General features: G+C 43.2%; 1 protein-coding gene across 4 annotated transcripts in view; it reads right to left on the bottom strand.

Moving 5' to 3' along the window:
• Positions 1–1,213: 1,213 nt before the first annotated feature.
• LOC116858884 (metastasis-associated protein MTA3) overlaps positions 1,214–27,833 on the bottom strand; it is a 102,793-nt gene continuing 76,173 nt past the window's right edge. For 2 of the 4 annotated variants that reach the window (XM_032843831.1, XM_032843832.1), the window contains exons 11-14: positions 27,059–27,281; positions 18,743–18,829; positions 15,919–16,065; positions 10,435–10,544 (exon numbers count right to left, since the gene is read on the bottom strand). In XM_032843831.1, coding sequence (XP_032699722.1) covers positions 10,450–10,544; positions 15,919–16,065; positions 18,743–18,829; positions 27,059–27,281 — 552 coding nt within the window. In that variant the 3' untranslated portion in view covers positions 10,435–10,449. Of the gene's footprint in view, positions 1,716–2,500; positions 2,575–10,434; positions 10,545–15,918; positions 16,066–18,742; positions 18,830–27,058; positions 27,282–27,833 lie in introns of those variants that run through there. The other 2 variants (XR_004381037.1, XM_032843833.1) reach the window with 2 other exon arrangements.

Below are 27,833 nucleotides of genomic sequence, written 5' to 3'. Positions count from 1 at the left end.
GCCCTACTCACTGGGCACCTCTAACACAGGGCAAGACTCAGAACAGCTCCAAGAGTTGGCAGTGGTGAGAATAGCCCCAGGTCATCCTTGCAAGAGCCAAAGATGAGAAGCAATGCCTCGGAAGAGAAACCATGCTAGCTGCAAAACAGGAGAAGGAGAAGGCAGCTTGAGCTCTGGGCATCGCCGACAGTCATCATCCATCACGTTCTCTTTGCTGAACTGAACCCAGCCTCTGAGGATCTGGGCATCTACAGTGTCATCGTCATTTTAATGAGATCTCACTCTGCTGGGGGGCAGGAGGTGGGGGGCTGGGGAGTGTCAACTCAATTGTAGTCATTCTGTCTTGCAACCACCTGGCTGTTTGGCCATCGGCTACAGACCCCAGGGACAGCTCTAAGGCCAGACTCGGGTTTCCTTTCACGGTGCTGTGAGCCTGTGCCCTGCAGCCTGTCCCTGCAAATGGAGGACAAGGGAGTGGCCAGGCTCCCATCAGCTCAGGGGAGTTGTGGGGGCACTAAGTTATTCACACGCCTGAAGCTGTGTGCACAGAGCTGCAGAATGGCCAGCCTGTGGGGCCAGCAAGGGCTGGTGCTGAGGGCAGACAGGAAACGCCCAAAGCCAGTGAAAACTGGGTCACAGGCACATCTCCCGGGGCCTAGGCACGTGTGTTCACAGAATGTCTGGGCTAGAAGGGTGGGGGGCTCGTGGTGTCAGATATACACACTCACCTGCAAACACACGTCTCTCATTTCACCCTCCGAGGCCAAACAGATTTCATCTGCTTAAAATAAACCTGGGTGATTTGTGACTCGTTGAAGGACTAACCTGGTGGCGGTTGCTCGGCGGCTGGCTTGGCTGTCGGGGAACAGGGCAGTATGCGAATGGCTTGTCACAGTGATATACACTCAGCTCGGTTTCAACACCTGCTTTTGCTTGGGCTGTCTGGGACCAGGCAGCACCTAGTAGAACACCAGCCTCTCCAACAATAAAATACAGATGATATGAAGAGTCCACAGGCTTACCGAAGAAGATTTTCTTATTTTTTTTGTCAGAATCTCGTAATTCTGTACCTAGGAAGGGTAGAGGAGGGGAAGCCAAATATAGGACAGAGGGGTGATAGCAAAACTTCCCCATTTAAAAAAAAAAATGAAGATGAAGCCTATTGAGAAAAAGCGAAGTGACAGTAATGGTAAGGAGAGGAGAATATCATGAACTCCATAAACGCTGGCACTTTTCTTCAGAAAAATCCATCCAGAAAGCGGCCATGTCCCTCCCGTAGACCATCATGGCGCTGACAATAGGGCTGAGCTGACACATGCAGGGCAGCAGCAGCTCTGAGCTCTTAGGCGCTCCGCTGCCCGAGGAGCCGCGGTGCCTGGGAACGGAGTGCTGGAGAAGGAGGAGACTGAGGGCCCCCTTGTCCCCTCCATTTTCAGGCAGGTCCTGCTATGGGACAGTGAAGTCTCTGAGAGGAAAGCGAGGTGACACTGATTCACACATGGAGACGCGGCTTTGGGGACGTGCACTCCCACAGTTTCTTCCCCTGCCCCACCGAGTCTCCAGGGGGCACATGTGTAGGTCTCCCACTGAAATGTGCTGGAAATGGGGCTGCCTCCTTCCCAGGCACGGCTGCGAACATCAGCAGGACAGTGTAGCAAGTCTTGGCTTATAGTATGAAATAGGGTTAGCTCAGTCCGACACGCAGCATGTGAGTTCTGGAGAAGGAAAGAAATGGGGTCAAAGTTAAAGCAGTTCTGCCAGGGGAGGCAAGGTGAGATCCAGGACCAGAGTCAGCCCTCCCACCCATAACGTCACAAACATCAAGGAAAGGCAGTCAGGCATTAATTCAAATAAAAGCTCACAGGGTAGTTTGAGGTTGGACCAAAGGGAGGTCTAATGGAGGCCAAGAAATTACATGAATGACATTGAAGTATGTTGAAAGCTGGGTTTGGGATAGGCAGGTGTGGTGGTTATAGCCAAGGCGTACAGCACACCAGGCAGGTGCTGGTACGCTTATCAAACCTACATCACAGGCCGTCCCTGACCAGATACTAAGGAACAGGGGGCACAGTTAGCCCGGAGGAGACACAACGTGATCTGAGGTAACCATGATTAATCACAGTAATGTGGGCACTCAGAGGTTAGGAACACCTTTTCCTGTAGGAGGGGAATGAATCTCGACCCCACACTGTGTCACAGTGGCCCTCATTCCCACCCCCTCCACCTCCCCCCAAATCCTTCAACTCTCCTTCCCAGAGTTTGTTATCTAGAGATTCTCGATAGAAATAAATAAATGAAAAGCAGAAGTGCCTGCAAAGCGTATCAGTACCATCTGGTGTTACCCACTAGGTTGTGAAACCTTTTGTTTGGTTATTGGGGAAGTGGCTAGGAGGGAAGTGGGGGTTGTTTGCTGAGATGGGACCAGGTGCCCCAGCCAAGGGAGTGCTCGGAGACAATGTCATCACACTCTGCAACCAGGAGAGGACGCAGGGGTGCTCACCTTCACAGCCTCCCGCCATCCTGAGGAAGGTCTGCAGGATGGAACAGAGCTGGGCCTTCACTTCATGAGCCTTTCTAGAATAGGGGAGATATATGTACAGAGCCTGGTATTTGATAGGGCTCAGCAAATACGTGCTAAATAAAAACCCAGATAATTCAGTTTTGGAGTCAGGCTAACCTTTGTTTCATTGAACCTACTGTGGGTTATGTAACTACATTATTTAACGATTTTCACAGGAACCTTGTGAGCACCAGAAAGGTTAGGAACTTGCTCAAGGTCACACAGTGAATAAGTTGAGGATTTGGACCCCAATCTTCTTAATTCAGGACGAGATTTCCCTATTACCCCAAGCTGCCCCATTTTCCATCCATCCCAGTAAGAGCATACTGTCCTCATCAGTGTCTAAGTGGAGGGTTATGTATGGGTCAGAACCTCCAGGATTTCTTAGAAGGCTCTCTCTCTCTCTTTTTTCTTTTTGTGGGGGTTGGGGGTATGCTCTGTTTTTGTCCAGCCCCTGTGGAATTAAGCCATCTGCAAGAACAGCCACTTGTAATCATTTCCCAAGTTTCTGATCTGTTTCAGTAAATTGTGCTTCCTTTTATTTTGGCTAAACCTACCTGCTTATGTTTCAAAAGCAACCCTCTAGCATCCAGGTTGACACCAGCCTTCTTCACACTGGCCGTGGTTTTAAGTTGGGATAGGTCACCTGCCTGCCTTCCCGGCTGAAGAATCCCAATGCTTCCCACCTGCCCTTGTCAGGCTATCACTGCACTGCCCCCCGCTCGGAGCTTTCTCATCCCCACTGCATTTCCTTGAAGCAAGGAACAAGTGCCACATGCAGGGCCCAATGCAGAGGACCCAGCACAGCAGAGAACCCCTGGAGGCAAAGAGCACCCTTTCTCAGGTCTCCTTCCTAGATGATGTAGCCCATGCCATTTCTCCTTTTTGCTTGTAAATTCTCAAAAGTATTCATCTCCATTTGCTACTTTTGTCTATACTAACCCTGATTCAAAAGCACTAGTTTTCTTACAAAAATTTCCTCTGGGTTTCACTATTCGGAAGTACTTCACGTCCATGGACTTAGAGATTCCGCACTCTAACTAACCAGCTCAACGAAAGCTGCCTTCTTGAATCCAGCTGCTGGATTCTGAGTTCAATTCCCTCCCTTCTGCAACCCAGAGGAGAAACCACCATCAGAATTTTGGAGGCTGGAAAGCAGACGCCTGAGTGACAAGAGACTATGCACTCGAGAAAGCCAGACCTGAAGCTAGGAGTGAGGAAAGCCGAGAATCCAATCTGCACAAAGGGTCCTCAGATGGTTCAGGAATTAACACCAGAGACTACTGGCGGTGAGGAAGGGAGACTGAAGGATGCAGATGAGTTGTTGAGCCGTTTGAGAAACAGGCAGACCCTTAGAAGCCCTCCCCCGACTCCACACTTCCAGGCAATTACGTGCTTGCCACAAGTCTGAGTGTGTGTCCTCTGAAGAGGATCCCAAAGAGGGTCCCACTCACAGGGGACACCAGGCAACAAGCACACTGACGGCAGGGCTGGCTACTCCAAAATTGAGGAACCAAGTGAACAGATGCCTCATGTGTAGTGAGACCTTCAGTGTTCTTCCCATTTAGCTCCAGGAAGCACGCCGCTAAACCTTAAACTCTGGGGGAAGGGACTTTCTATGGTCTAGGGCTTGTACCCTCACAAAATTCCTATCTTGAAATCCTAATGCCCAAGGTGATGGCATTGGGAGGGAAGACCTTTGGGAAGTGCTTAGGTCATAAGGGTGTAAAGAGACCCCACAGAGTTCCCTAGCCCCTTCCATCATGTGAGGACACAGAGAGAAGTCAGCAGTCTGAAACCTGGAAGAGGGCTTTCATCAGAACCCAACTATGCCAGCTCCCTGATCTTGAACTTTCCAGGGCCTAAACTATGAGAAATAAATCTCTGTTGTTTACAAGTAATCCATCTGGGGGTGCCTGGGTGGCTCAGTGGGTTAAGCTTCTGCCTTTGGCTCAGGTCATGATCACAGGGTCCTGGGATCGAGCCCTACATCGGGCTCCCTGCTCAGTGGGGAGCCTCCTTCTCCCTCTCCCTCTGCTGCTCCCCCTGCTTGTGTGCACGCTCTCTCTTTCTCTGTGAAATAAGTAAATAAAATCTGAAAACAGGTGGTCCATTTGCAGCATTTTGTTATAGCATCCTGAACAGAAGACGATAGATGGTAAGAATCTTCTCTGGGAAATGTGGCCAGGCCATGACAGCAGACCTGGAAAGAGTGGGACTTGGGCAGTGCAACAAAGAGCCCAGCCTGAGCACCATACCATGAAGTGCACTACAGGCTCCACCCACGAGCCGGGCACAGAGCTTTCAATCTAATTTTCATCTCCTACTCTTAAACATCAGTAGACGACCACAGGTCATCAGGGAAAAACCTCCAACATAAATGTCAGAGACAAAGCAAAGAACAAAGAGAAGAATTAAAACTGGAGGAAATAGACCATCATAGAGAAGAGAATTTAAAAAACAGAAAACACTATCATTAAATATCTTCAGGGGAGTTAAGAAAAGATAGAGTATCCATAAAACACAAACAGTATGCCATTAAAAAAAAAATTGAGGGGCATTTGGTTGGCTCAATTGGAGGAGCATATGACTCTCAATTGCAGGGTCAGGAGTTCAAGGCCCCATGATGGATGTAGATTATGTAAGTAAATAAATAAAAATAAACTTAATTTTAAAAAAGATTTTATTTATTTGACAGACAGAGACCACAAGTAGGCAGAGAGGCAGGCAGAGAGAAAGAGAGAGAGAGGAGGAAATAGGCTTCCTGCCGAGCAGAGAGCCTGATGTGGGGCTCGATCCCAGGACCCTGGAATTATGACCCGAGCCAAAGGCAGAGGCTTTAACCCACTGAGCCACCCAGGCACCCCAATTTTTTTTTAATTGAGAGAACTGAGGGGAGTTGACAGAGAGCTTATAGAAAGATTGAAGAGTTCTATATTCTATAATGGTGGGCTAATTTATATCGGACTAACCCTCCAGCCAATAGTAGTAATATACTCTGGATAAAATAAAAAAAACAAAAAACAAAAAACAACTGTTGGAAGGTTCTGGAGAGCAACCAGAAATCAGGCAAAAAACGGAGAGGCTATGATCCTTGAAAAAAAGGTGAGATTCGATGAGATCCACCCCTAACTGGCTTTTTCTTTGAGGACACTTCCACGCAGTCCAAAAGGAATATGGCTCAAGCAGAAAACTGCAGTCTAACTGCGCGGAGGAATCAGGGAGAGTCCAGAGTCTGAGGCTTCCAGTGTAGCTGGGAATACAGGAGGAGATCCTGGGAAGAAAGAGGACAGGGAAAGGGAAGCCGCCAAATGTATACATACATTCCCCTCAAATCACGGGCTGATTCTGGAACTATGCATTCATGAGGTGGGACTCCAAGGAGCCCAGTGGGAAACAACAGCTGAAAAGCTAAAAATGGCTGAGGAGCAACCTCAGCAGCTGTCTACTGCTGGCAAGACAAAATTTGGAGTTTAAGTTCTGCCAAGTAGGAGGAATTGGGCAAACAACTTCGTCTTTCCACTGAAATCTCATGGGACAAAGAACAGACCTGAAATAAACCAGACCTATTAAAGCTTTAAAACAAGCCTCCCCAGAATCAAGGTGACCCGCCAATTTAATGGCTTGCTAGCATAAAACACAATGCCCTGCAAAGGAAAATAGCAAAATCCAGAGTCTCTACAACTTATCATCCATACTGACCAGTATTCATTAAAAATTAACAGACTGAGGGGTGCCTGGTGGCTCAGTGGGGTAGGTGTCTGACTCTCAATCTCAGCTCAGGTCTTGATCTCAGGGTTGTGAGTTTAAGCCCTACTTTTAAAAAAAAAAAAATTTTAACAGATTGAGCAAACCATCCAGAGAAAAAACTCAGCAGAAAATGACTAACGGATGATTCAGATGTTAGAATTAGCAGATATGGATTTAAAATATTCACTATAAGTTTGTTAAAGAATCTATAAAAAAAGATGAATCCAGGGGCGCCTGGGTGGCTCAGTCATTCAGCGTCTGCCTTTGGCTCAGGTCATGATCCTGGGGTCCTGAGATCGAGTCCCTCATTGGACTCCTTGTTCAGCAGGAAGCCTGCTTCTCCCTCTCCCACTACCCCCTGCTTGTGTTCTTTCTCTCACTGTGTCTCTGTCAAATAAATAAATAAAAATTTTTTAAAAAGATACTCATCTTTTTAAAAAAGGGTAACAAGATGGTATATTTTAAGAGAAATATAAAAGAACTAAATGGAAATTCTAAAACTGAGAAATACAAAATGTGAAATGAACAATTTGTTAGATGGGATTAATAGCAAATTCAGTACGGCAGGGGTCCCTGGCTGGCTCAGTCAGTAGAGCATGCAACCTGTGATCTTGGGGTCGTGGGTTCCAGCTGTATATTGGGCATAGAGTTTACTTAAAAAAAAAACAAAACTTCAGAAGAAAGAATCAATGAACTTGAAGATCTCTGAAAGTTATTAAAACTGTTAAAGCATATGTACTATATGAGTCCATTTATATAAAATTCTAGAAAATGTAAACTAATCTGTGGTGACAAAAAGCATATCAGTGGTCACCTGAGAGAGGTGGGGGAGATGGGATGGGTGGGAGGGTAGACTATAAAGGGGTACAAGAATATTTTTGAGGGTGATGGATAAGTTTACTAAGTGGATAATGGATAGGTAATTGATTGTTGTGGTTTCCTGGTGCATACATACATTATTCTTATCAAGTTGTATATTTTAAATATGTGTAGTTGAGGGGTGCCTGGGTGGTTCAGTCGGTTAAGTGATTTTGGCTCAGGTCATGATATCAAGGATCATGAGATGTAGCCCCATGTCAGGCTCTGCACTCAGATGGGATTCTGCTTGAGATTCTCTGTCTTTCCCTCTCCCACTGCCCCTCCCCCTACTCATGAGCACAAGTGTGCGCTCTCTCTCTCTCTAAAATAAATAAATATATAAATAAAATCCTGTTTAAATATAAGAAATATATGTAGTTGAATGTCAATTATGCCTCAATAAAGCTGTTTTTAAAAAGAAATGATAATAGAAAATAACTTTTTAGGATTTTTAAAAATCTGCTGGAGTAACAGGTGCTGGCTTTAGAGATACTACATAAGAATCATTCAAAGTTTAATAAAACTAGAAAAAAAATTGGGGCGCCTGGGTAGCTCAGTGGGTTAAGCCTCTGCCTTCGGCTCAGGTCATGATCTCAGGTCCTGGAATTGAGTCCTGCATCTGGCTCTCTGCTCAAGGAGGGAGCCTACTTCCCCCTCTCTTTCTGCCTGCCTCTCTGCCTACTTGTGATCTCTCTCTCTCTCTGTCTAATAAATAAATAAAATCTTAAAAAAAAAAAAAACCTAGAAAAAATCATTTAAAAATAACTCTGAAAAGAACAGGATTAAAAAATAGTGTGGTCATATTAATACCAGACAAAATAGACTTCAAGATAAGGAGTACTAACAGAGCTAAAAAGAATTATTTCACAGTGATAAAAAGGTAAAAAAGACATAAAAGTTCTGATTACATATATCACCAATAACAGAATTTCAAAATACTGAGGCAAAAATTGACAGAATAAAGGGAGAAATAGACAAATCTGGTTGGAATATAAAATTGAACCTCTCCCAGAAAAGAGAGCAAAAGAGAGAGAGAAAGAAAGAAACACGGAGGAAGAGAAGTGGAGAGAAGAAAGAAAATTGGAGGACCAGCACAAGAGGTCCAATGTCCAATATCTTTTTTTTTTTTAACTGTTTGAATCTTTTTTTTTTTTAGATTTTATTTATTTATTTGACAGACAGAGATCACAAGTAGGCAGAGAGGCTGACAGAGAGAGAGAGAGGGGGATGCAGGCTCCATGCTGAGCAGAGAGCCCGATGTGGGGCTTGATGCCAGAACCTTGGGATCATGACCTGAGCCGAAAGCAGAGGCTTTAACCCACTGAGCCACTCAGGCGCCCCCAATGTCCAATATCTTGATCCTTTCTTCTGTGGACTGATTCCAGATGCCTTGAATGTGGTCAACCCTGTTTCCCCAGGACTCACTCTCGGCCTTGCTCCCTGGCTGCCCTGGGGAGGGGCTCCCGGAGGCGCTCAGGGAAGCTGCAATCAGACTGTCATGGAAACAGTCTTCTCAGATTATCCTCTTCAGGCACCTCCATTTAACAAAGTTGCCTTCAAGCTTGCTCCTCAGTTTTACATTAATTACTTTTTGCATTCATTTATATGTAAATAATTGTTGATAAAAATAAATATTTGGTTGAGGGAGGAAAATGCATAGATTATAACTCAGATGTTTTCTGAGCTTAAAGAGTACTCAGTCATCTGGAAGGAAAAACAGGAAACAGGAAAAGAAAATAATAATGAGCAAGGTTGGGAAGCTTAAAATGAACCCAGTGGGGGGTCGCCGAATCAACTAGACTGTGACAAATCTTTCCATTTCCACTGCCCTGGGGGGCCTCCATATTCAGAATACTTCTCACTTCCACACCAGGACCCAAAAAGACTGCTCAGAAGGAAACCTAAATCAGGTGGTTTCTGGAGTTGGTCTTGACCTCCCCTGGGGCATCAAGGTCTAATACTGATGTCTCAAGGGCTTTCTCAGACATATGTGCCAGCTCTTTGGAAGGATGGGTCACACTTCTATGGAAGAGTTGTTTCTCAGGGACTGAATCTCCTTCCTCTGCTGTCTTCCTCGCTCTCTTTTCCCAAGCATCTACTCTTCCCCATAAAAAACCTGGGACCTTGCTCTCAAGTTAGAGGTTCATTTTCTTTCTCAGAGATTCACCTTCCACCCATCAGTGAGAATGGGAATACACTGGGAGAGGTTGGTTAAAAATGTTTTCTCTAATGTTCCTTGCAGGCAAACAAAGACCCTTTATTGAGGGGGACCCTTGAGCAACTACCATGGACTTCTGTCATGCTTCTATGGCTCAGAGGGTGTCACGTCTAGACCTCTTCCAGGTTCACACAGTACTGTATCCCTCAGGAACAGGATAAAAGTATTCTCTGGGAGCAACTGATGTTAGTAAGCCCAGGAATGGTCCCAAGGGTGGCCCATATGGCATCCTTCCAGAATATTCCAGAACACCAGTTGTTAATTACTCATGCCTAATGCATTTGGGTCTGTTTTTCTCTACAACACCACCCTTGTGGCTTCACAGTATGAGCAAACATCCGCTGCCCTCACATAATGCTTATTGAAGTCCTGAAACTCTAGATATACTAGGTACTAGTATTTACTAGTAATTACTTCACATTCAATAAACCCTGGGGCCATAATGATCCATTAGAAAATACTGGAAAAAAAAAATTCAAAGTCACTTTTTCTATGAAACCAGGTTGTAACATTACATCTTGAGACAAGGAGATCAGAGGAGAGTCCAGGGGCACTCAATGTTCTTCCACCAACAATATTTTGGAAGATTAAAAAATAAAACAAAAAACTGTAGTTTTTTGAAAGGATATAAAAATGTTGACAGAAGGCGGCCTGGGCCCAAGCATGCCTAGGAATGCCATCAGCTGTTGCTGGCGGTCTATTTTTACTGGGATTTGTGAAGACAGCAGATGCATTCCCAGAACTCTCTCACTGGTACAATGGACCTCATCACCACCCATTTCTCAGAGTTGGGAGGCGAACAGTTGGAGCTCTTGAATCACTGATTCAGAAACAAGTCATCCAAAGGACAGTCTTCACACCCCAGATCATAATATTGTACTTAAAGGCATCCACACTGGATACCCTCTTCAAAGGGGACTCAGAAAAATGATATTACTCAATGTGGAAAACAAATAAGGAAAAAAATTTAGATCTACAGTGTATTCACACTCCCCAGGGGAAATAAGCCAGAAGAAAGCAGATTAAAAAGGAGTTTATTGTACAATTCATCAATTTCCTTGGCTCAGGTGTCCTGACTCTGTCCCACTGAAAACTCACCTTTTTCCTGAGCCAGTTGATCGGGTTTTCCTGACACTGAGTCCTGCTTCAGTAGTACCCCTGGGACAAAAACCTTATCATCTCAGAAAAATATGGAAAGGGCACACCTCCAATTGATGTCTCCTCGGTCGTATGACTACAAAACAGAAGTTGCTCTCCAGGGTCCCCTCTGATAAAGACAGAGACATAGCAGGTGATCAACCTGTCCCTGGGCACCTGGGCTGTGGAAAGGAAGATGTGCTAATGGGCAGGGAGGACCAGGGCATTATCTTAAGGGGTCAGGAGGGGATGAGAGATGCCCGAACAGCCCATCCGCCCCTCTCCTCCCCAGACTTCTTCTGACTCAGCCTTCCCTCTGAAAAAGATGCCACTGTCCCAGGATGATGAAGTTCCCTCCCCTCTCTGGTAGGGTCTCTGATTGCAGGAGCCCTCTTTATCAAACTAATTTTCTGTCTTCAGGAAATAACTTCAAATAACTTAATTGAAGGCAATTTCTCTTTACAGATACTAGGCCCTTTTAATGTGCAAAAATGCTTTGGAACATACCCATTTACTTTCAAGCAAACCCATGAGTCATTTTTTGAAAATCATATTTTTAGGTAAAAAAATAAATGTGGTTATAAGAAAAGTGTTGACATTTTATTTACATACAGTCCACATATGACTACAAAAACTTTGGTTGATATCTTAACAATTTTCAAAATAAAACTTTAGTAATAGCTCCTTTAAAGGGTGGAGGCAGGGGTGCCTGGGTTCCTGGGTGGCTCAGTGGGTTAAAGCCTCTGCTTTTGGTTCAGGTCATGATCCCAGAGTCCTGGGATCGAGCTTCCGCATCGGGCTTTCTGCTCAGTGGGGAGCCCGCTCACCACCCCCACCTACCTCTCTGCCTACTTGTGATTTCTGTCTGTCAAATAAATAAATAAAATCTTTTAAAAAAATAAATAAATAAAGGGTGGGAGGCAACAGACTCTTTTCACTTAATGAATATCTACCATGAATCAGAGTCGATGCTGGGTACCATATAATTTAACTTAAACATGTTTCACCTTTAGGTGGTTCTGTGAATCTTCTCTTATTTCTTTTTTCCTCCTCTTTCTCCGACACTAATAAAGTTCTTATGCTCTCCATTCCAGAAAAAGTAGGGGGTGTGCTATGGACAGAAGAGCTTCAGAGAGGCAGGAAATGGAAGGAAAGCTTTAATCAGACAACGCTGGCTTACAACTCACAGGCTAAGCACAGAAAAATACCTGCTATGTTCCTCTCTGTATTTCCAAACACACACTCATCTCCAATACACAGAAAACATAAATGTCTCCCAGGTACTTACTGCACTCAGCACACAAATCTGGGTCCTTATTCACCTGTTGGAAACAACCCTGGATGGGAGCTGAAATCTCATCTCTGCTGTTAGTTAGAAGAATGGCTGTAAGCAAATCCCTTAACCTCTTTGGGCTTGGGTTTTTTCACTATTAAAAGGCAGGTTGTAACACCTACCTCATAGGGAGTTTCGGAGATCAAGTGGTCTAAAGTAGGTGAAATATTTTTAACCATTATCACTACTCCATTAAGGCAAATGAAATTTGTACTTTACAGAGGAGAAAACAGGTTTAAAGAAATTAAGTGATTCACCCAAGACCGCACAGGAAGTAATCAGAGAAGTTGGCAGTTTATCCCACCTGATTCCAAACACTGGGAGGCACTTTTTTCCCCCATGGCACAGATAAATTCAATTTCCCCTGCTGCCCTCTCTTTTGGGCTCTCAGACACGGAAAGACCTTTCAGTAATTGCTCTCCTATCCCCATTGACCTCAGGGCCTTTGCTATCCACAGACACACAGAGTCAACCAAATGGGTCAAATGCGGTAGGTACTTGGTTTGCTGGCAATAAGAACATCGTCAAAGCATCCGTGAGTCAGAAAAGGAGACAGGATTTGGAAGGCACATGACAGCATGTGGCACACCAGTGGACCAATAGCTTGACAGGAAAGAATGAGGTGTAGGGGACTGGGAAGGGACTAAGTAGATCTCTGTTTTGAAATTTCATTTTTTCTGTCATTACTGACCCCAAATAACGAGGCCTCTTATGTATGCAGACTCTGTTTTCACCTTTGGAGCTTAAGTTCCAGTAGGGCTATCACAAAGGGGGATGTGTGGCCAGGGACCGTGGGTTACACTTAACAGGGGACACAGAGGACTCCTAACCACCAGGAAGGGGCCAGGACCTGACAAAAGTCTGACTTTGAGGAAGATGATAAGAATGTGTCCATCATTTTTTTTTAAAATGTCAGGTAAAAATCCTTTCTACCAACAGGAATCCAGAGCCTCCTTTCCCATCATTGTGAACCTCCAACTGGAGGTAGAGGCTGAGTGCAGGGGGACGAGCCACTGAGAAGGGGACAGGAAGCCCTAAAGCCGAGATACCTGGGTATTTCTGCACAATCAGATTTTCTTTCCAGTTAAATTAGTTCTGTCCATCAACATCCTGTTTGGTGTGCTTGTCTGTCGGACACGTTGATAATTAAGTAGCAACACTAATTGATTTTATGACTGGATCACACAGGGCGAGGCTTTTCCATGAATTTGTATTCATCAATTCCAGTAAATGACGGTATTGACTATCCCATGAAAACTCACTATCAGCCTAATATTTTTTTTCTAGTCCTTTGAGTTCACCTTGGAAACTCATGTTTAGTCTGGATCCTATATCCCGAGGAAATAAGAAACAGACCCTCTCCCAAGGAAAAGCTCCACCAGGAATACAGAAGTGGGAACATGTTCTGCAATGTGTGTTTCCATCACATTTGTCTCTCAGCCCCACATCCATCCATCTAAACAGCCTGGGCGATGCGGGGGCTGGGACCCTGCAGACACACGGCTCTTTGGCCATACGGCTCCCTGATGCGCCAGCAGGGGGCGCCAGCCTGCACGGCAAGACGGTGAAGACGCTTCCTCTGTCCTGTTCCCCTCAGCCTCACGGCCCTCTGATGCTTGTTCCGTTCCGGCTTTCCCTCTCGCTCCGGAACCAGCCTCGTCACACCTGCTGCAACTGCCAGCAGCGCCTTCCCTCAGGGGCCTCAGTTCTCGCTCCTCCCACCTCCTTGAGCCTCCGGCAAAAGGAAGAACCCCCAAGACTTCATCCCCAACCTTGGGGATGGCGGCCGCTTCCTGTGCCCCCCACCATGTTCCTGTTCACCTCTCCTGTCCTCCAATACCTGTCCTATTGACTTCTTAAGTTAAATTAGCTGTAATTTCTCTGCTTTCTACTTTGCTGACTCATAACATCAAGCACTTACTAAGTTCCAGGCACTGTGCTAAGCAGTAGAAATATAATGTTATGAAAGCAGTTAAATTCCCTGACGTCCTAGAACCTTCTGTCATGTGAGTCCAATGAGATAACACAGGTAAGGTAACATGTCATCAGCCTTCCAAGCCGGGAGAGCAAAGACAGAAGGGTGTGAAGAAAAAGGTTTTTCTTCCTTCCCTCCTTCCTTCCTCCCTCCCACCCTCCCTCCCTCTCTCTCTCTCTCTCTTTCTTTTAATTTATTTATTTGAGAGAGAGAGAGAATGGGGGGGGGGTGGGGAAGGGCAGAGGCAGAGGGAGAAGCAGACTCCCTGCTGAGCAGGGAGCCTGATACGGGCATCAATCCCAGGACCCTGGAATCATGACCCGAGCCAAAGGCAGACAGACACCCAACCACCTGAGCCACCCAGGCCCCCCCAAAGAGGTGTTTCAACCCCTAAGTCGCTTCAGAAAATGAGATGGATGTCTTTTCCTCAACAAGTTTGAAGGTCTCAGTTAACATAACCCCAGGGATTCACTGCACGCCCTGGCCATTCCTCCCGTTCAGAGCAGAGAAGCAATGACCTTGCAGCAACAATCTTTAGAAGGAAATGGGACAAACAGCCCTAGAGAGGGGACACCATGAGGTGGCCTTTTTTAGAAATTCTAAGGATACAGGTACCTGTGATGAAAGAGCAATGCAAGCTGTCATGAGGAGCTAGGACTGGGGCCTGGAGTGACTGTGACCATAGGGCACAAGTGGAAAAAGATAGTAGAGAGCTGCTCTTCCAACTCTTGTCACACCTTACCCTAACGTGTGTATTGTACGTGTATATGTATGAACCAGAACTTTATTTCTGTTTCCTGAGGTTGGACAGTACATACCTCCAGAGACCAGGGAGGTGATGACATGGAAAAGAAAGATTCCTGATTCCATTTAAGCCTGAATCCAAAAGCCCCAGGCTGTGGGCAAGAAAAAGCTGGGAAGAAATCCAGTCTAGAAATTTAGAAGTTTTGATACAATCTGTCCTTAGTCTTCTATTGTCTAGATATCGGCTGTATTGTGGCAAGGATGGCCAATGTCATGTCCTTGTTTAGCAAGGAAGTATTTCTGCAAGACTACTATGTAGCTAAATTCTTGAAAGCCATATCTGTAACAACACTGATAACCTATAAATGCAAATTAAACTCTTCACCCTCAATTGTTTATTCATTTTGACATCACTATGACCATGAAAAGTCACTGAAGGAAAACAACCATGGGAAAGTATTACCAGGAGGTCCATTTCACATCCTTGCTCTAGGGCCTCATTATAACTAATTTACTGTCACTGAAGGAATTTAGAGGCCCTGAAGACATGAAAAGCCTGGAGAGAGTATTACTCATAAATAAATGCCAACATTTAAACCACCAAGACAGCTTCAAATTCTAGGCCTATTGAAATGGACAATATATACTGCCTGGATGATTTATTATGCTTGTGTTTATAGTCCAAATGGGAAGATAATTCAATTCCACCTGAAGAGTCATTATGTGGCCCAATCCCAAGGGAAGTACTTGGGATAAGAGGTGATATTTCTCAGCTTTCCCATTTCAAACAAATTATTATTTCTGTATTTAAGACATCACCCAGGCAATTCCCTTCATGACCTGTAGCACTCTTGAGCAATTAAAAAAAAATCTTATAAGATGAAAGAGGTAAGGAACAGATGCCAAATCCAAAATGATCCACAGAACACCGAAGACCGCCCAGAGAGCACGGCTGCCTCAGACGTAAGGTGAAATCATCCCTTCTGCTCAAGAAAACATAAATGAGCAGCGAGCGGGCATCCAGCAAACACATTATCACCCAGCAGAGACAACCTGATAAATACAGACTTCCTCTCCAAACAGGCCTCCTCACAGGGAATGTGGGCCAAAAGGTCCCTTCTGAGGGGATGGTGAGGTCGTATCACTTGGCAAAAGTGCCAAGTGCCGTGCGGCACACGGCAGCCTTCCCTCTTATCCCCTCACCGCACGTTCAGTTCGATTAGAGGGTAGAAGAACCTGTTTGCTACACGTCTTGGATTGGGCAGAGGACATGCTCTGAGCGGACAAGGGTAGAGGGGCCCTGGCCTACGAGCTCAGCCCCCAGAATTCCTGGGCTTACATACCATCCAGGCCATTGTGATGACTGTAGTTTCTTTTCCCCAAAATGCTCAGAGACGTGTGATTCGGGGTGGCTAGCATCCGCTTGGTAGTGGGGGTTTGCAGGCTTGGCGTAGTTCGAATTACATTAGGTTTCTTCGAAGGATGGATCTCTGGCAGGGGGAGAAAAGGTTTCTCAACTCAGAACATGGTATTAAAAACCTCTGTGCGCGCTTACATTGCCTAATAAGCACACATCTTATTTCTTAATGAGCTTGAGAGTCAGTTCCTTATGTCCCAGCCTGTTTTCCCAAGGACTTGCATAATGAATCAGCTTCAAGTGCTGTTACCATGGCTTTACTTATCAAAAGTGAGCTGCTGCTTCCTCTGCTGAGCTCTGAGCTTCACCGTTGGGGGACAAGCAACGAAAACAACAACAAAAAAACGCCACTTGCACTTCAGAGGGTCGCTAAAGCCCAGATTTACCAAGGGAATAAGGCAGCTAAGTCTTCAAGGTTTTAGAAACCGAAAGGTTATCTGGAGAAGGAGCCTCCAAGAAAACGAACTCAGTGCTCTATCAGACCAGAAATGGAGCATGCAGCAGGTCTCAGGTGTGAGAGATTTCTGGAAAGCAGGATTCTTCCTCTGGCTCTGCGAGGAGGGTACAGGACCAGGGTTAATCACTCCCACTCCAGAACGTTTTGATGTAGCTGTGACCTGACACCAAACTCCAAATTCTAGACTCAAGAGGTAGTAGAAGAAAAGCTTTGATGGAGGATCTATCACAGAATGGTGATGTGCACGTGGGATGTGTGTGTTTACATGAAGTGTGCTGTTGTCAGCCACATAGCCTAGAATTACTTGCACTTTTTGGATAAAGCAGATGGGCAGAAATTGCAGTCTGCAGGAACTGGAGTTAAGGAGCTCAGTCTGTTACTGTTACTGGGCAATGTCTTGTCCAAAGCCAAGGCTGCTCCCTGATTCGGAGCCACCACCTGTGCACGAGCCGCCCTGTCTTCTCAAGGGAGGGCCAGGTTAGCCGCCTCATTGCCCGAAATTTAGGAAAGGCTGTTAGGATTGTTAGAATTACTATAACTTAGTCTGGTCAAAAATCTACAGTTGCCAAAATTTAGGAACAGATCAAGTGCTAACCAATACACAGTGATGCTATTTTTTTTCCAACATGGGGCTGAAACTTTGCCAGCCCCATTTTTTTCATTACAACCTCCACACTACACTCCATCCAAACCAGACCACCAGCCTTTGGACTCAGGAAAGCCTTTGTTCATCAAGTTCTCTTGGCCTCATAAAGAGAAAAATATTCTTTTCCTATTTTTCTATCTATTTAAATACTACTTATTGTTCAAGGGTGAGATCAAATACTATTTTCTCCATGTAGGCTGCCCCAAATCTCATCAGAAATAACTCTTCTTTCTTTCAAGTGTTCAATATTACCTCTCATTCTTTTATAGGAGCTAATCCTTTGCTTAATTGTCCTTACCTGTGTGCCTTCCCCACTGGACTAAAACTTTTGAGGGCAAAGTCTAAATTCATCTTGGCGTTCCTCCAAATCACTTAGCATAGTGTCCTGTACATAGTAAATACTCAGAAATATGTTAGGTGGGGATGTGGTTCAGCTAGGGTAAGAATAGCACAGCTTTGGGCTTACCAGGAAGGCACAGAGACCAATTTATCTGTAGGAGGAACACACAATTACCCACAGAATGACTGACTAATATGTGATGTTATATTCTATTTCTTATGATCAGAGACTTGTCCTTGCATGGTGGGAAGGGGCTTTGTAGGATTAGGTCCTGCAAGGGAATACAGGTAGCAGACTTCAAGGACTTGATCACCATGACGTACCTAGGTCCTGCCTATGATAATGAGGGAATATTCTAGGGGCTATCAAAGCAACTCTTTAGGCCCTGGAAAATAAAACAAGAAATCAGGTGACCAAGTAAAATCAAAGTTTCTGACTTTTGGATGCTCTGATGAAGACCAGATAATATACCAAGTTCAAGGATACACTTTAATTTTTAAGTGTGCCTAGAGTCTGATCACTTCATAACTGTGTATCTTTCTGACAGAGCAATAAAGTTCAATTGCAACTTTGAGTACACCTCTCACTTTTACCCAGAAAATGAAAAAGCAAGTATATTAGAAGCACTAAAAACATGTCAGTGTAGCTTCCAGGTACATCAGGAACCATTTTAGAAATGATTATTTTGTAAATTACCTTAAAACTTTGCAAAAACCAAAAACATATTGCTTAGTCATTTTTAAAAATGCTCTTCTTAATGGTGATATTTCAACACAGATACGGAGTCATTATCTTTGGCGAATTCCAAGTTAAATAAGATGGTAAAAACCAGAAAGCAATACAAATGCTCCCCTTTCAAAGTAACCTTAATTGGAACATCAAAACTATAAATATTTTTTTTAAGTTAGATTGGAACGAGTTTTATCTCATTAAAAGCCAAGTGGAAAGATCTGAATCAAAACATTAAGAATATTCATCTTACAATAATCTAGTGATTCTTATTTTCCTCTTTTTGCTCAAACTGTATTTATATCCATAAATATACATTACATTTTTGATTGATTTTTTTGGAAAAGTAAACATATCCATAACCTTGTATATATGTTATGTGTATATGTTTTGGTAATAACAAATAAAAGCTTCTAAAACAAAATAAATTGATGATACACATGAAAGCATCCAATTTCAGCTACTTGAAAGGCTAAGATTTCGTTTAAGATTTAGTTTCTTGATTTAGAGTAGCCAAATATTTATAAGATACAAAAATTGTTCTTTGAAATTTTCCTTCTATTAGAAAAAATACCCACCTAAATACCCAATGATACATGCCAAAGGTTTCCTAGTGCTTTTGCTTTTCAGTGGACTTCCAGATAGCTCGGCATGTCTGTCTGCATCTGAGGAGAGAAGGAAACATGGAGACAACCAATGAGGCTGATTTCGCTACCTATTCTACACACACTGCAGAGACAAAAGGTGCCCGTGGAAGACAGTGGGAAATACCCACCAGACTCCTGCATCATTTCCTGGGGGGTGTGGGAAAACCGTTCCTAGTTCTGGTTCCAAATTACTGAAGGAGGTACCTGGAGAACGCTCGCTTTAAAGCCTCGTGAATGCCACTAACACACATCTTACACACACGTGCTTGCTTCCTGTGTGTTTCCATCTGAAAAACAGTGGATATATGCCTCCTTCCTAGCCATGGCATAGCTTCCTCAGACTAGAAAACCTTCCACGTGGGATGAGTGAAATCAGTCCTAATGTAAGATTAACCGGGCGGGCATAGAAGGCAAAAATGACAAAGCAGACAAAGGCAGCACAGTTGGCCATCCCTGACTACTCAGAAGTCTTCATCTATCTTGTCTTCATCTACCTCACCAGAGTAAACATGGGTCATCGGTTTTATCACTTGCTTGCCATCCTTCATGTCCTATGATGGCAGCAGTCCTGAGCTTTAAAAGGTTGCCTGTACGTAGTCAGAACAGTAAAATACTGTGGGAACGGCTGTTAGTGTTCATAAAGTTCACCTCACACTCCTCATACCTTACCATAAGACACTTCTGACAGAGAAACGTAAGGCATACAACACACACACTCTCTGTGTTTTAATTAGTTGTCATTAGGATGGAAGAGTAGATGTGGAACAGGGCTGCTCTCAATACCGAGGAGCTAAGTTACAAAAATAGAGTTTGAGGGAAGAAAAAAGAAAGCATTGAAATGTTTTTTAAATCTGCAGCTATAGTCATAAAACTTAACAGAGTAGTTTTAGCAGATATTATTTTGCTACATGTATGCCTTTTCCCCACCTTCCAACACTTGACAAAAATGCCCTACTGGTTTTCTGTGGTGAGACCACATTTCTAGGTGTACATACAGGAAATTTCCTGACATCCATAGGAATTCTCTCTGCACCGTTAGTGTTAAAATATACAATTCAATCTGGAACCATAAATCACTGAAAATTAAAAATTGACTTTTTTGTAAGTTCTAGCCCTCTCTTTCACCAAGGAAACTATTTTAACTATTAACTATTAAACAGAAAGGAGTGGGGAAAATAGCATTTGAAAGAAAACATCTAAAATAAGACACACACTGCAGGGAGCCTCAGAAAATAGGAATCAGAATATGTATCCTAAGCACTGGCTAATTATTATACAACCCTGGACACCTATAAATGATCTGATTTCTTTTCCTCCTTACTCAGATGATTTCCTTTGGAGAAAAAAAATTACTGAGATATGCAGCTTTTCACATGTTGTTGAGTAACAGTGAAGATAAAGGAAGAAATATACCGAGCATATTTTGGAGGAGTAATCTAAACAAACATTAAAAAGCAACACAAATCAAACCTCTGCCAGATTGTGGTGAGTGGATACTAAATAATTCCTTCCTCATATTACTAATTCTACTTGGGATAAGGACAAGAGAAAATTCTGTCCTTTCTATTAATAAGAGAAAGCTTGAATCAGCTTGTATTTCCTCAATATTCTGGACAAAGGCAACCATTGCAGTACTAGTAATAAGATTTTTTTTTTAAAGACTTTATTTATTTGACAGAGATCACAAGTAGGCGGAGAGGCAGGCAGAGAGAGAGGGAGGAAGCAGGCTCCCTGCTGAGCAGAGAGCCCGATGCGGGTCTTGATCCCAGGACCCTGAGATCATCACCTGAGCCGAAGGCAGAGATTTTAACCCACTGAGCCACCCAGGCGCCCCAAGATTTTTTTTTTTAAGATTTTATTTATTTGAAAGAGAGAGAGAGAGAGAGATCACAAGTAGGCAGAGAGGTAGGCAGAGAGAGTGGAAGAAGCAAGCTCCCTGCTGAGCAGAGAGCCCGATACGGGGCTCGATCCCAGGACCCTGAGATCATGACCTGAGCCCAAGGCAGAGGCTTAACCTACTGAGTCACCCAGGCGCCCCACTAGTAATAAGATTAACTTTGCATTTTATTCCAGTTAATAAAGCCCAAAGGAAAACTGTCAGTGTGGTTACAATTGATGGGCTCCCCTAGAACTATCACCTTGATAAGAATCAACAAAAGGGAGTCTATCAAAGGGTCACCAACACAATACCCAAAGATAGTTCATTTTAAACCACATAATCTGCTCTTAATTTCTCATCAAATCAGTAGCATTAATTATGTGATGTTCCAAGGGACAGTTTACAGAGCACCTGAGTGGGCGATCAAAGCTCTTTATTTTTTTAAAGATTTTATTTATTTATTCGACAGACAGAGATCTCAAGCAGGCAGAGAGGCAGGCAGAGAGAGAGGGGGAAGCAGGCTTCCCGCTGAGCAGCCTGATGTGGGGCTTGATGCAGGACCCTGAGATCATGACCTGAGCCGAAGGCAGAGGCTTTAACCCACTGAGACACCCAGGCGCCCCGATCAAAGCTCTTTAGAAGCATCGCTAGTCCCCATTACATTTTAAAGTAATTGGGGGCAAGAATGCTCAGTCTCCGCTATGAAGAAGTTGGGACAGAAAGTGCTAAGGCTCCCTAGTCACTGTTGAATATAAAAATTGCATCTATTCCATGAGATACACTGAATATGCATGGGAAAAATACCTTCTGCCCTGGCGGAATGATCATACACGTGGGATTATCAGGTCCAATTGAGCTGATTCAACAGAATCTTGGTCTCCCCTCAAGAGCAGGCCAGTGGTGCCACTTATCAGTCAAATTATTCACCTAACTCTATTTGGACAGAGATAATTCATTAGTATGCATCAAAAGTGCACAGATGAGACAAGCAACCTGAGAGATCCCCCAAGACCCCAGAAGGAATCAAATCTGCCCAGGAAAAGGGAAAACATGAGCATCTCACCCAAGTCATTCGACTGCACACAGGCACATTTCTTTGGCTTCCTAGAGTACAGCTCCTTGAGGTAAACCTGGAAAAACACTGCTGCTTTCATTGCAACTCACAGCCATTTTTTCTAAAATGTTTTGCAAATATGTGTGTGTGGGAATAAAATAGAAAAACTGCAAAAAGTACACACTGAATTAAAATTCACAAAAACATTCACATGGGCTTCCAAGATTGCCATCAAAATAGAACCACCCGTAGAATTTTCTTCAAGGAATTGCAAAGGAATTTCTAAAGACACAAAATCCAGGTGCCATTATAAAAAAAGAGAGAGAGAGAGAGAAAATCAGAGGTGTGGGGGGGTACCTGGGTCGCTTAGTCAGTTAAGCATCTGATTCTTAGTTTCTGCTCAGGTCATGATCTCGGGGTCGTGGGATCCAGCCCACATGTTGGGCTCCACGATCAGTGGGGGCTCTGACTGAGATTCTCTTTCCCTCTTCCCCTCTGCCTCAAAATAAATAAATCTTTAAAAAAATTAATAAATTCAACTATGTTTTAAAAAAACCTGCTTGACAAATACATCATAAACAAAGTCAAAGGCAAAATGGGGGAAATATTTGCACTGTGTATCACAGATCGAAAGCTAACGTCCTTAAAATATAAAAAGTTCTCACAAGTCAGTAAGACTTCTCATAGAAAACAGGCCAGGGGCAAAAACAGCTGACAGAAAGGGAAAAACAAATGGTTTTCAAATATATGCAAAGACTTCTATCTCATTCAAAATGAGAAATGAAACTAATATAACTTACAGGTCACCTGTCAACTAGTCAAGGGTTTCAAAGATGGAGAACACTGCTGGCAAGGTTCTAGAGAAATAGGCATTCCCTAGACGTTGGGGATGGGGGCGCAAATCGTGGTTTTTCTAAGGGTAACTAACTGGGTAGTGACTATTAAAACTCCAAAATCACGTTCCTTGATCCAGCTATTTTATGTTTAGGGGTCTGTCTTGTGACCCACCCACACATTTCACACACCAATATGAAATGCTATCTGTATAACGATATTTGTTGCGACATTACATGTAATAGAGAAGACTGGAAATAACCCAAAAATCTGTTTAATCGGGAATGAAAGTATAAAACAGATTATTATGCAGCTGATAAGAAAAGGAGGCAGCTCTCAGTGTACTGGTATGGAGTGGCCTCTGAGATCTGTTAACTAAAGAAGGAAGGTGCAGGATAGTGTGGACATTAACACCTGTATTAAAACAACAACAACCAAAAGAATACACCTACTTAGACTGGTATAGATAGAGGATCTCTGGATACTTTAGACAGGATAACAATGGTTACCTCTGAGGATGGTATAAATGGGAATGGCAATATGATTTGTAGCTGCTTTTGTATCCTTAGAAAAATTTAAAGTGTCCATTCAAAAATGAATTTTTATTCAAAACAAACTACCTAAAATACCCAAACCAAACCTGTTCTCACCTAATATTAGAGCTTAAAATTTCACACAACTTCATACAATTATTAATAGTTAACTTCTGCTGAGACATCTCTAGGAAAACTTCTATTTTAAAGCTTCTGAATGCAGGCCCTTGGGATACTTCCAAAGCTGAATCAGCATCTTCAAACAGAAGAATGTGGCTCCAGGTGCCACTTGAGGAACTGCTTACTAGGTCATTCAAGCTTGGTGTTATCAACTCAGAAACCAGAGTCACCCATGCAAGCTACAGAGGTGACAGGTCAGTCACTTGGACCCACTTCTCCAGGGACTTTGGCTTCATTTACGGAGTCCTGTGAACATACCTACTTCCACTCAACCTCAGTTTCTGAGGTTCCTGAATCTCAAATAGTAACCCTGTGCTCATCAGGTGATGGGTGATTGTACAGATGTTTGATAAAGTCCTCAGAAAGCTCAGTGGTCATGTTTGATGGCAAGAACCAAGGAAAAGAACACCATTAACAAATCATGACTTTCTTACCAAGGGCTGGGGGAGAAGAGACAGGCTGTCAGAGACTTGACAACCCATGCTATCGGTCTGCAAATTGTGTCAAGGACACAATATCTTTCTGTTTAATAAGCACTATCTCCATGGTAGAACAGGCTCAGGAATTGTACTGATGTTAGTCATTATTGTAATGGACTTATTACATATAAAGGCGTATTATTAAAACAGAGAGAAATTTGGGGAATTTGGTTTTAAAAAATCACCTTCTCTCTCTCTCTATATATATATTTGTATTTCTTGGATGTATTTATTTTTCAACACGTTGGTGTCAAACTGTATACTTAAGTTTTTAAAATTATTTTTTAAAATAAGAAATGTATTCTCGGGGCACGTGGGTGGCTCAGTCGGTTAAGCATCTGCCTTCGGCTCCAGTCATGATCCCAGAATCCTGGGATCAAGCCGACATCAGGCTCCCTGTTCAGTGGGGAGTCTGTTTCTCCCTCTCCCTCTGTCCATCCCCACTGCTCATGCTTCTAATACATAAAATAAAATCTTAAACTTTAAAAAAAGAAATGTATTCCCATGGCTCAAAACTGAAAAAGTTTAAAAGAATAAACGGGGGGAGACTCCTTCCCACCTCACCCCTTTGCCTTAGCCTCCCAGCTTCCCTTCCCAGGGACATCTTTTGTTCTTATGTCTTCTCTGTGATACTTTAAGGGTTTACAAAAATTTCCCCCTTTCACTCTACTGTTTTAATACCATTTTCTTAACAAAAATAAAAGGCCAGAAGAGTACTATTGTAATAAGCCCCCACCCCCGGGCGAAATGTCCTCTAAAATAATCAACTTGTAAGCCAAGCACTCAGTTACCACTATGCTCTGCACCATCTGAGAATTTGTCTCCTTAGCTCTTCCCCTCACTCTCGCACAGTCTGTCATCCCGTGAACTCTGGCTAGGACACTGATTGTGATGGTGCTGCGAAGGCCAGAAGCCGTGGAAGGGGTCAGCTTCTACAGTGCTTAGAACTTTCAAGTTTACAGGGAAAACTATTGACCTTCCTGAATATTATGAAGAATTACTCTAAAATGCATCAATCAGAGCTCTTGATCCATCCATCCCTATCTTCTTTCATCTCATCTGAACGTAGACTCACACTGCATCACAGGGATTAACTTTTTTTGAGGAGGGATGGGGGTCACCGTCGCCCTTAAGAAACCAAGGAAAGCTAACTAAAAAACAATACGCCTATGCTTTCCTGCTGGACCACAGACACGGTTGCCTATGGATATCAAATTATTAAAGGTTTATCTTCTCCAAGATCAAGGGATCTGTTGAAGAGGTACATATAAGACTGGAGAAGATGATGTAAGAATCAATTAGATGCTAGAAGAGTTTATTAGTTCCTTGTCTGGGAAAAAAAAACCAAAAAACAGTAGATGGCTGCTGAAACTTTGTAATTCTAAATTTCAAGGTAAAATTGAGAATGTGATTCCATATGTAACTTGACCAAAAAAGGAAAATGCAAAATAAAATATGCTCCTTGAATATCATCACACCAAATGACTCTGTTCTTTCATCATTATTATTATAGCTATTTGAGTATAGAAATAAAACACATGTAATTTAACTTTGACCCCCCCTTTTAGTAGTATGGCTTTTCAATTGAGGAATAATACATAAAATGAGGTAACAGTAAAATACACTTCATTGAAGAATAATAAAAATAAAGGCAATTTGCATATTAACTGAGAAACTAACAGAGGAGCCATGGGAAACAGAAGCTTCCTCAGCTGCCAATTTAGTTGGTGATGATTTCTTTTCCATTCATAGGAACAAAGATGATACTGGATCCTGGCCAATTTTAATGGAAGAATTTCACTCAATTCTCTTTCTCATATGTTTTATTATCCTGTTTAGTTAAGAAACTCTATCAATGTGTTCTAAATCAGCTAAGCAGTCTGGATGGATGCAAATATTTTCCAGTTCCTTAAAAATGGTTAAGAAAATGGTAAGAGCATAAATCCATGCACTCAGAGATGCTAGCACGAAATATCAGTAACAGCCTAAGTTCCAAACACACATGAGTCTAATGGAGCTAAATTCCCCTCCACGGGACTCAGAGAACAGTGCCATTTCCCCCCCCTCTTTACAAAGCACTTTTCTTCTCCTTATAAAGCTTTTACCTGTAAGTTGTAAAGCCTTTCAACCGTTCTGCTGAAAATCATCTCAGGGAACAAAAAATGATTTTCAATTATCACTCCTTATATGGATACTCTTCTTAAATCAAAATGGAACATCCCATAACGAGAAATTTTTTTTCTCACAAAGAAAGAGCATCTACTGGATGTCTGTAAGGTTTCCTATCTATCCATTAAGCCAGAAGCAAGTTTGCTCATCCTTTAAGGGAGAAAGTTGCATGGCTCTAACTTGGCAGCCAGGCCTGGGACTAAACATGGCAAGACGAGAATCAGAGCTGGCACATGAAGTATGGATACATTTTAGGGGTACATGGTAATAACAGAACCACCCACAATTCACTGATACACATGACCTTTGTTCTAATGAAAAAAAAAAAAAAAGAAACATAAGCAAGACTGAGCATGTTGAAAATGACAGTAACAGTCATGTACATGGTATGCAGTAGTATATGTATGATTATGAAATGGAAACCAAATCGGACAAATAGAAAGAATGCTCAACCATAAATTTGGTCACTAGCCTCTAAAAACTAAATATGTATTTTCAGAAAAGTCACCCAAAGGCACTAAAACCTATTCATAATTTGCTCCATCTTCCAATAACGTCCACAATCGTGTTTGTTATGAAACCCTGTGAATTTCCATAATATTGTATGACTGTAAAAGGTTCGTGGGAAAATGAGAGATTTACAAAGACATGCAATTTCTAATGAATGTAAATTGGCAAATTTTATTCAAACCTAATGAGGCCATGCAGACTGCATGTCTCATCTCTGGGGCTTCACCGGGACACTGTCCTTCGGGGTTACATCACGGCACGACCTTACAGGTCCGAGTGCCTTCTCGGAAGGGTGCTTGGGCAATCCCACCCCAGCAAGACCTCCCTGGACAAGGGTACCTCCTCCCATTTCTCTGCTGAGCACTGTCCACTCTGCAGAGGGACTTCCAGTGTCTCCTTTTTAGGTTGGCATGATACAAATGGCAGCAGACAAAAACAATGTTAAAAAAATAAACCAAATAAAAGGCTGTACACAAGAACTTATGTTTATTGCCAACAAAAACAAAAACAAAACAAACCAAAAAAAAACAAACAAAAAAGAGAGATGGGCGAGGAGAGAAAATGGTCAGAAGCACAACACATAAGGTTAAGAATTTAAAAGCATCTTACATTCTGCCCTAATGGCAGCATAATTAATAGGAACAAACGGCCGTCTCGCTGCCTGCCGCAGCCGGAGGGTACTTCTGCAGACCTGACGAGCAAATTTTGTGAAGTGCGTAGTGCGAAGGAAGAAAGCTTGGCGAGTCTTCACTGCAGACTTTGGGCTCCCCGTGGTTCGGACTGGCATCCCCTGCGTGGCCTGGCGAGACATGTGACTCCTAACGCGGGGGTCCTGCCAAAGGAGACATCGGCAGACACGTGAAGGATAGAATGCCACTGGCATCAGGCTCAAAGAAATGGCAAGTTTTACATTTCCGCTGAAGCAACTATAACTTAACACCCTACCCCCAAAGGAGAAAATTCAGAGCTATGCATTTTTGAGAAGAGGGCAGGTAGAGAAGAAAACTGGGGAGGGATGGGAGGCTGTGTTATCCTGCATTTTTGTTTTTTAAGTTTCTCTTTTACTTCCAGTTCATTAACATACAGCGTTACATTACTTTCAGGTGCACAATATAGGAACTCAATACTTCCAGACATCACCCTGTGCTCGTCACAACAAGGGCACTCCTTCCTCTACTTTGGTTTTTAAATTGACATTGAAATCACCTTCACAATCATAAAAAACTGCCAAGGGGGTTAATTATTTTATTTTTGTAATAGTGAAGGAGTCCCGAAATCCTGTTAGCCCTTAAAAAGAAGTCTCCCTCTTGGTCGACCTAAGTGCTTATACCTGCAATCTATGAGAATTTTACCAAAATCACATTTCACCTGTTGTTCACCTTAA

This window comes from Lontra canadensis, unplaced genomic scaffold (genome assembly GCF_010015895.1).
Source record: "Lontra canadensis isolate GAN:19392208 unplaced genomic scaffold, GSC_riverotter_1.0 scaffold144, whole genome shotgun sequence".
Classification (NCBI taxonomy): Eukaryota; Metazoa; Chordata; class Mammalia; order Carnivora; family Mustelidae; genus Lontra; species Lontra canadensis.
The sequence above is the reverse complement of the archived record's forward strand: the minus strand, read 5'-3'. Positions and strand labels throughout refer to the sequence as shown.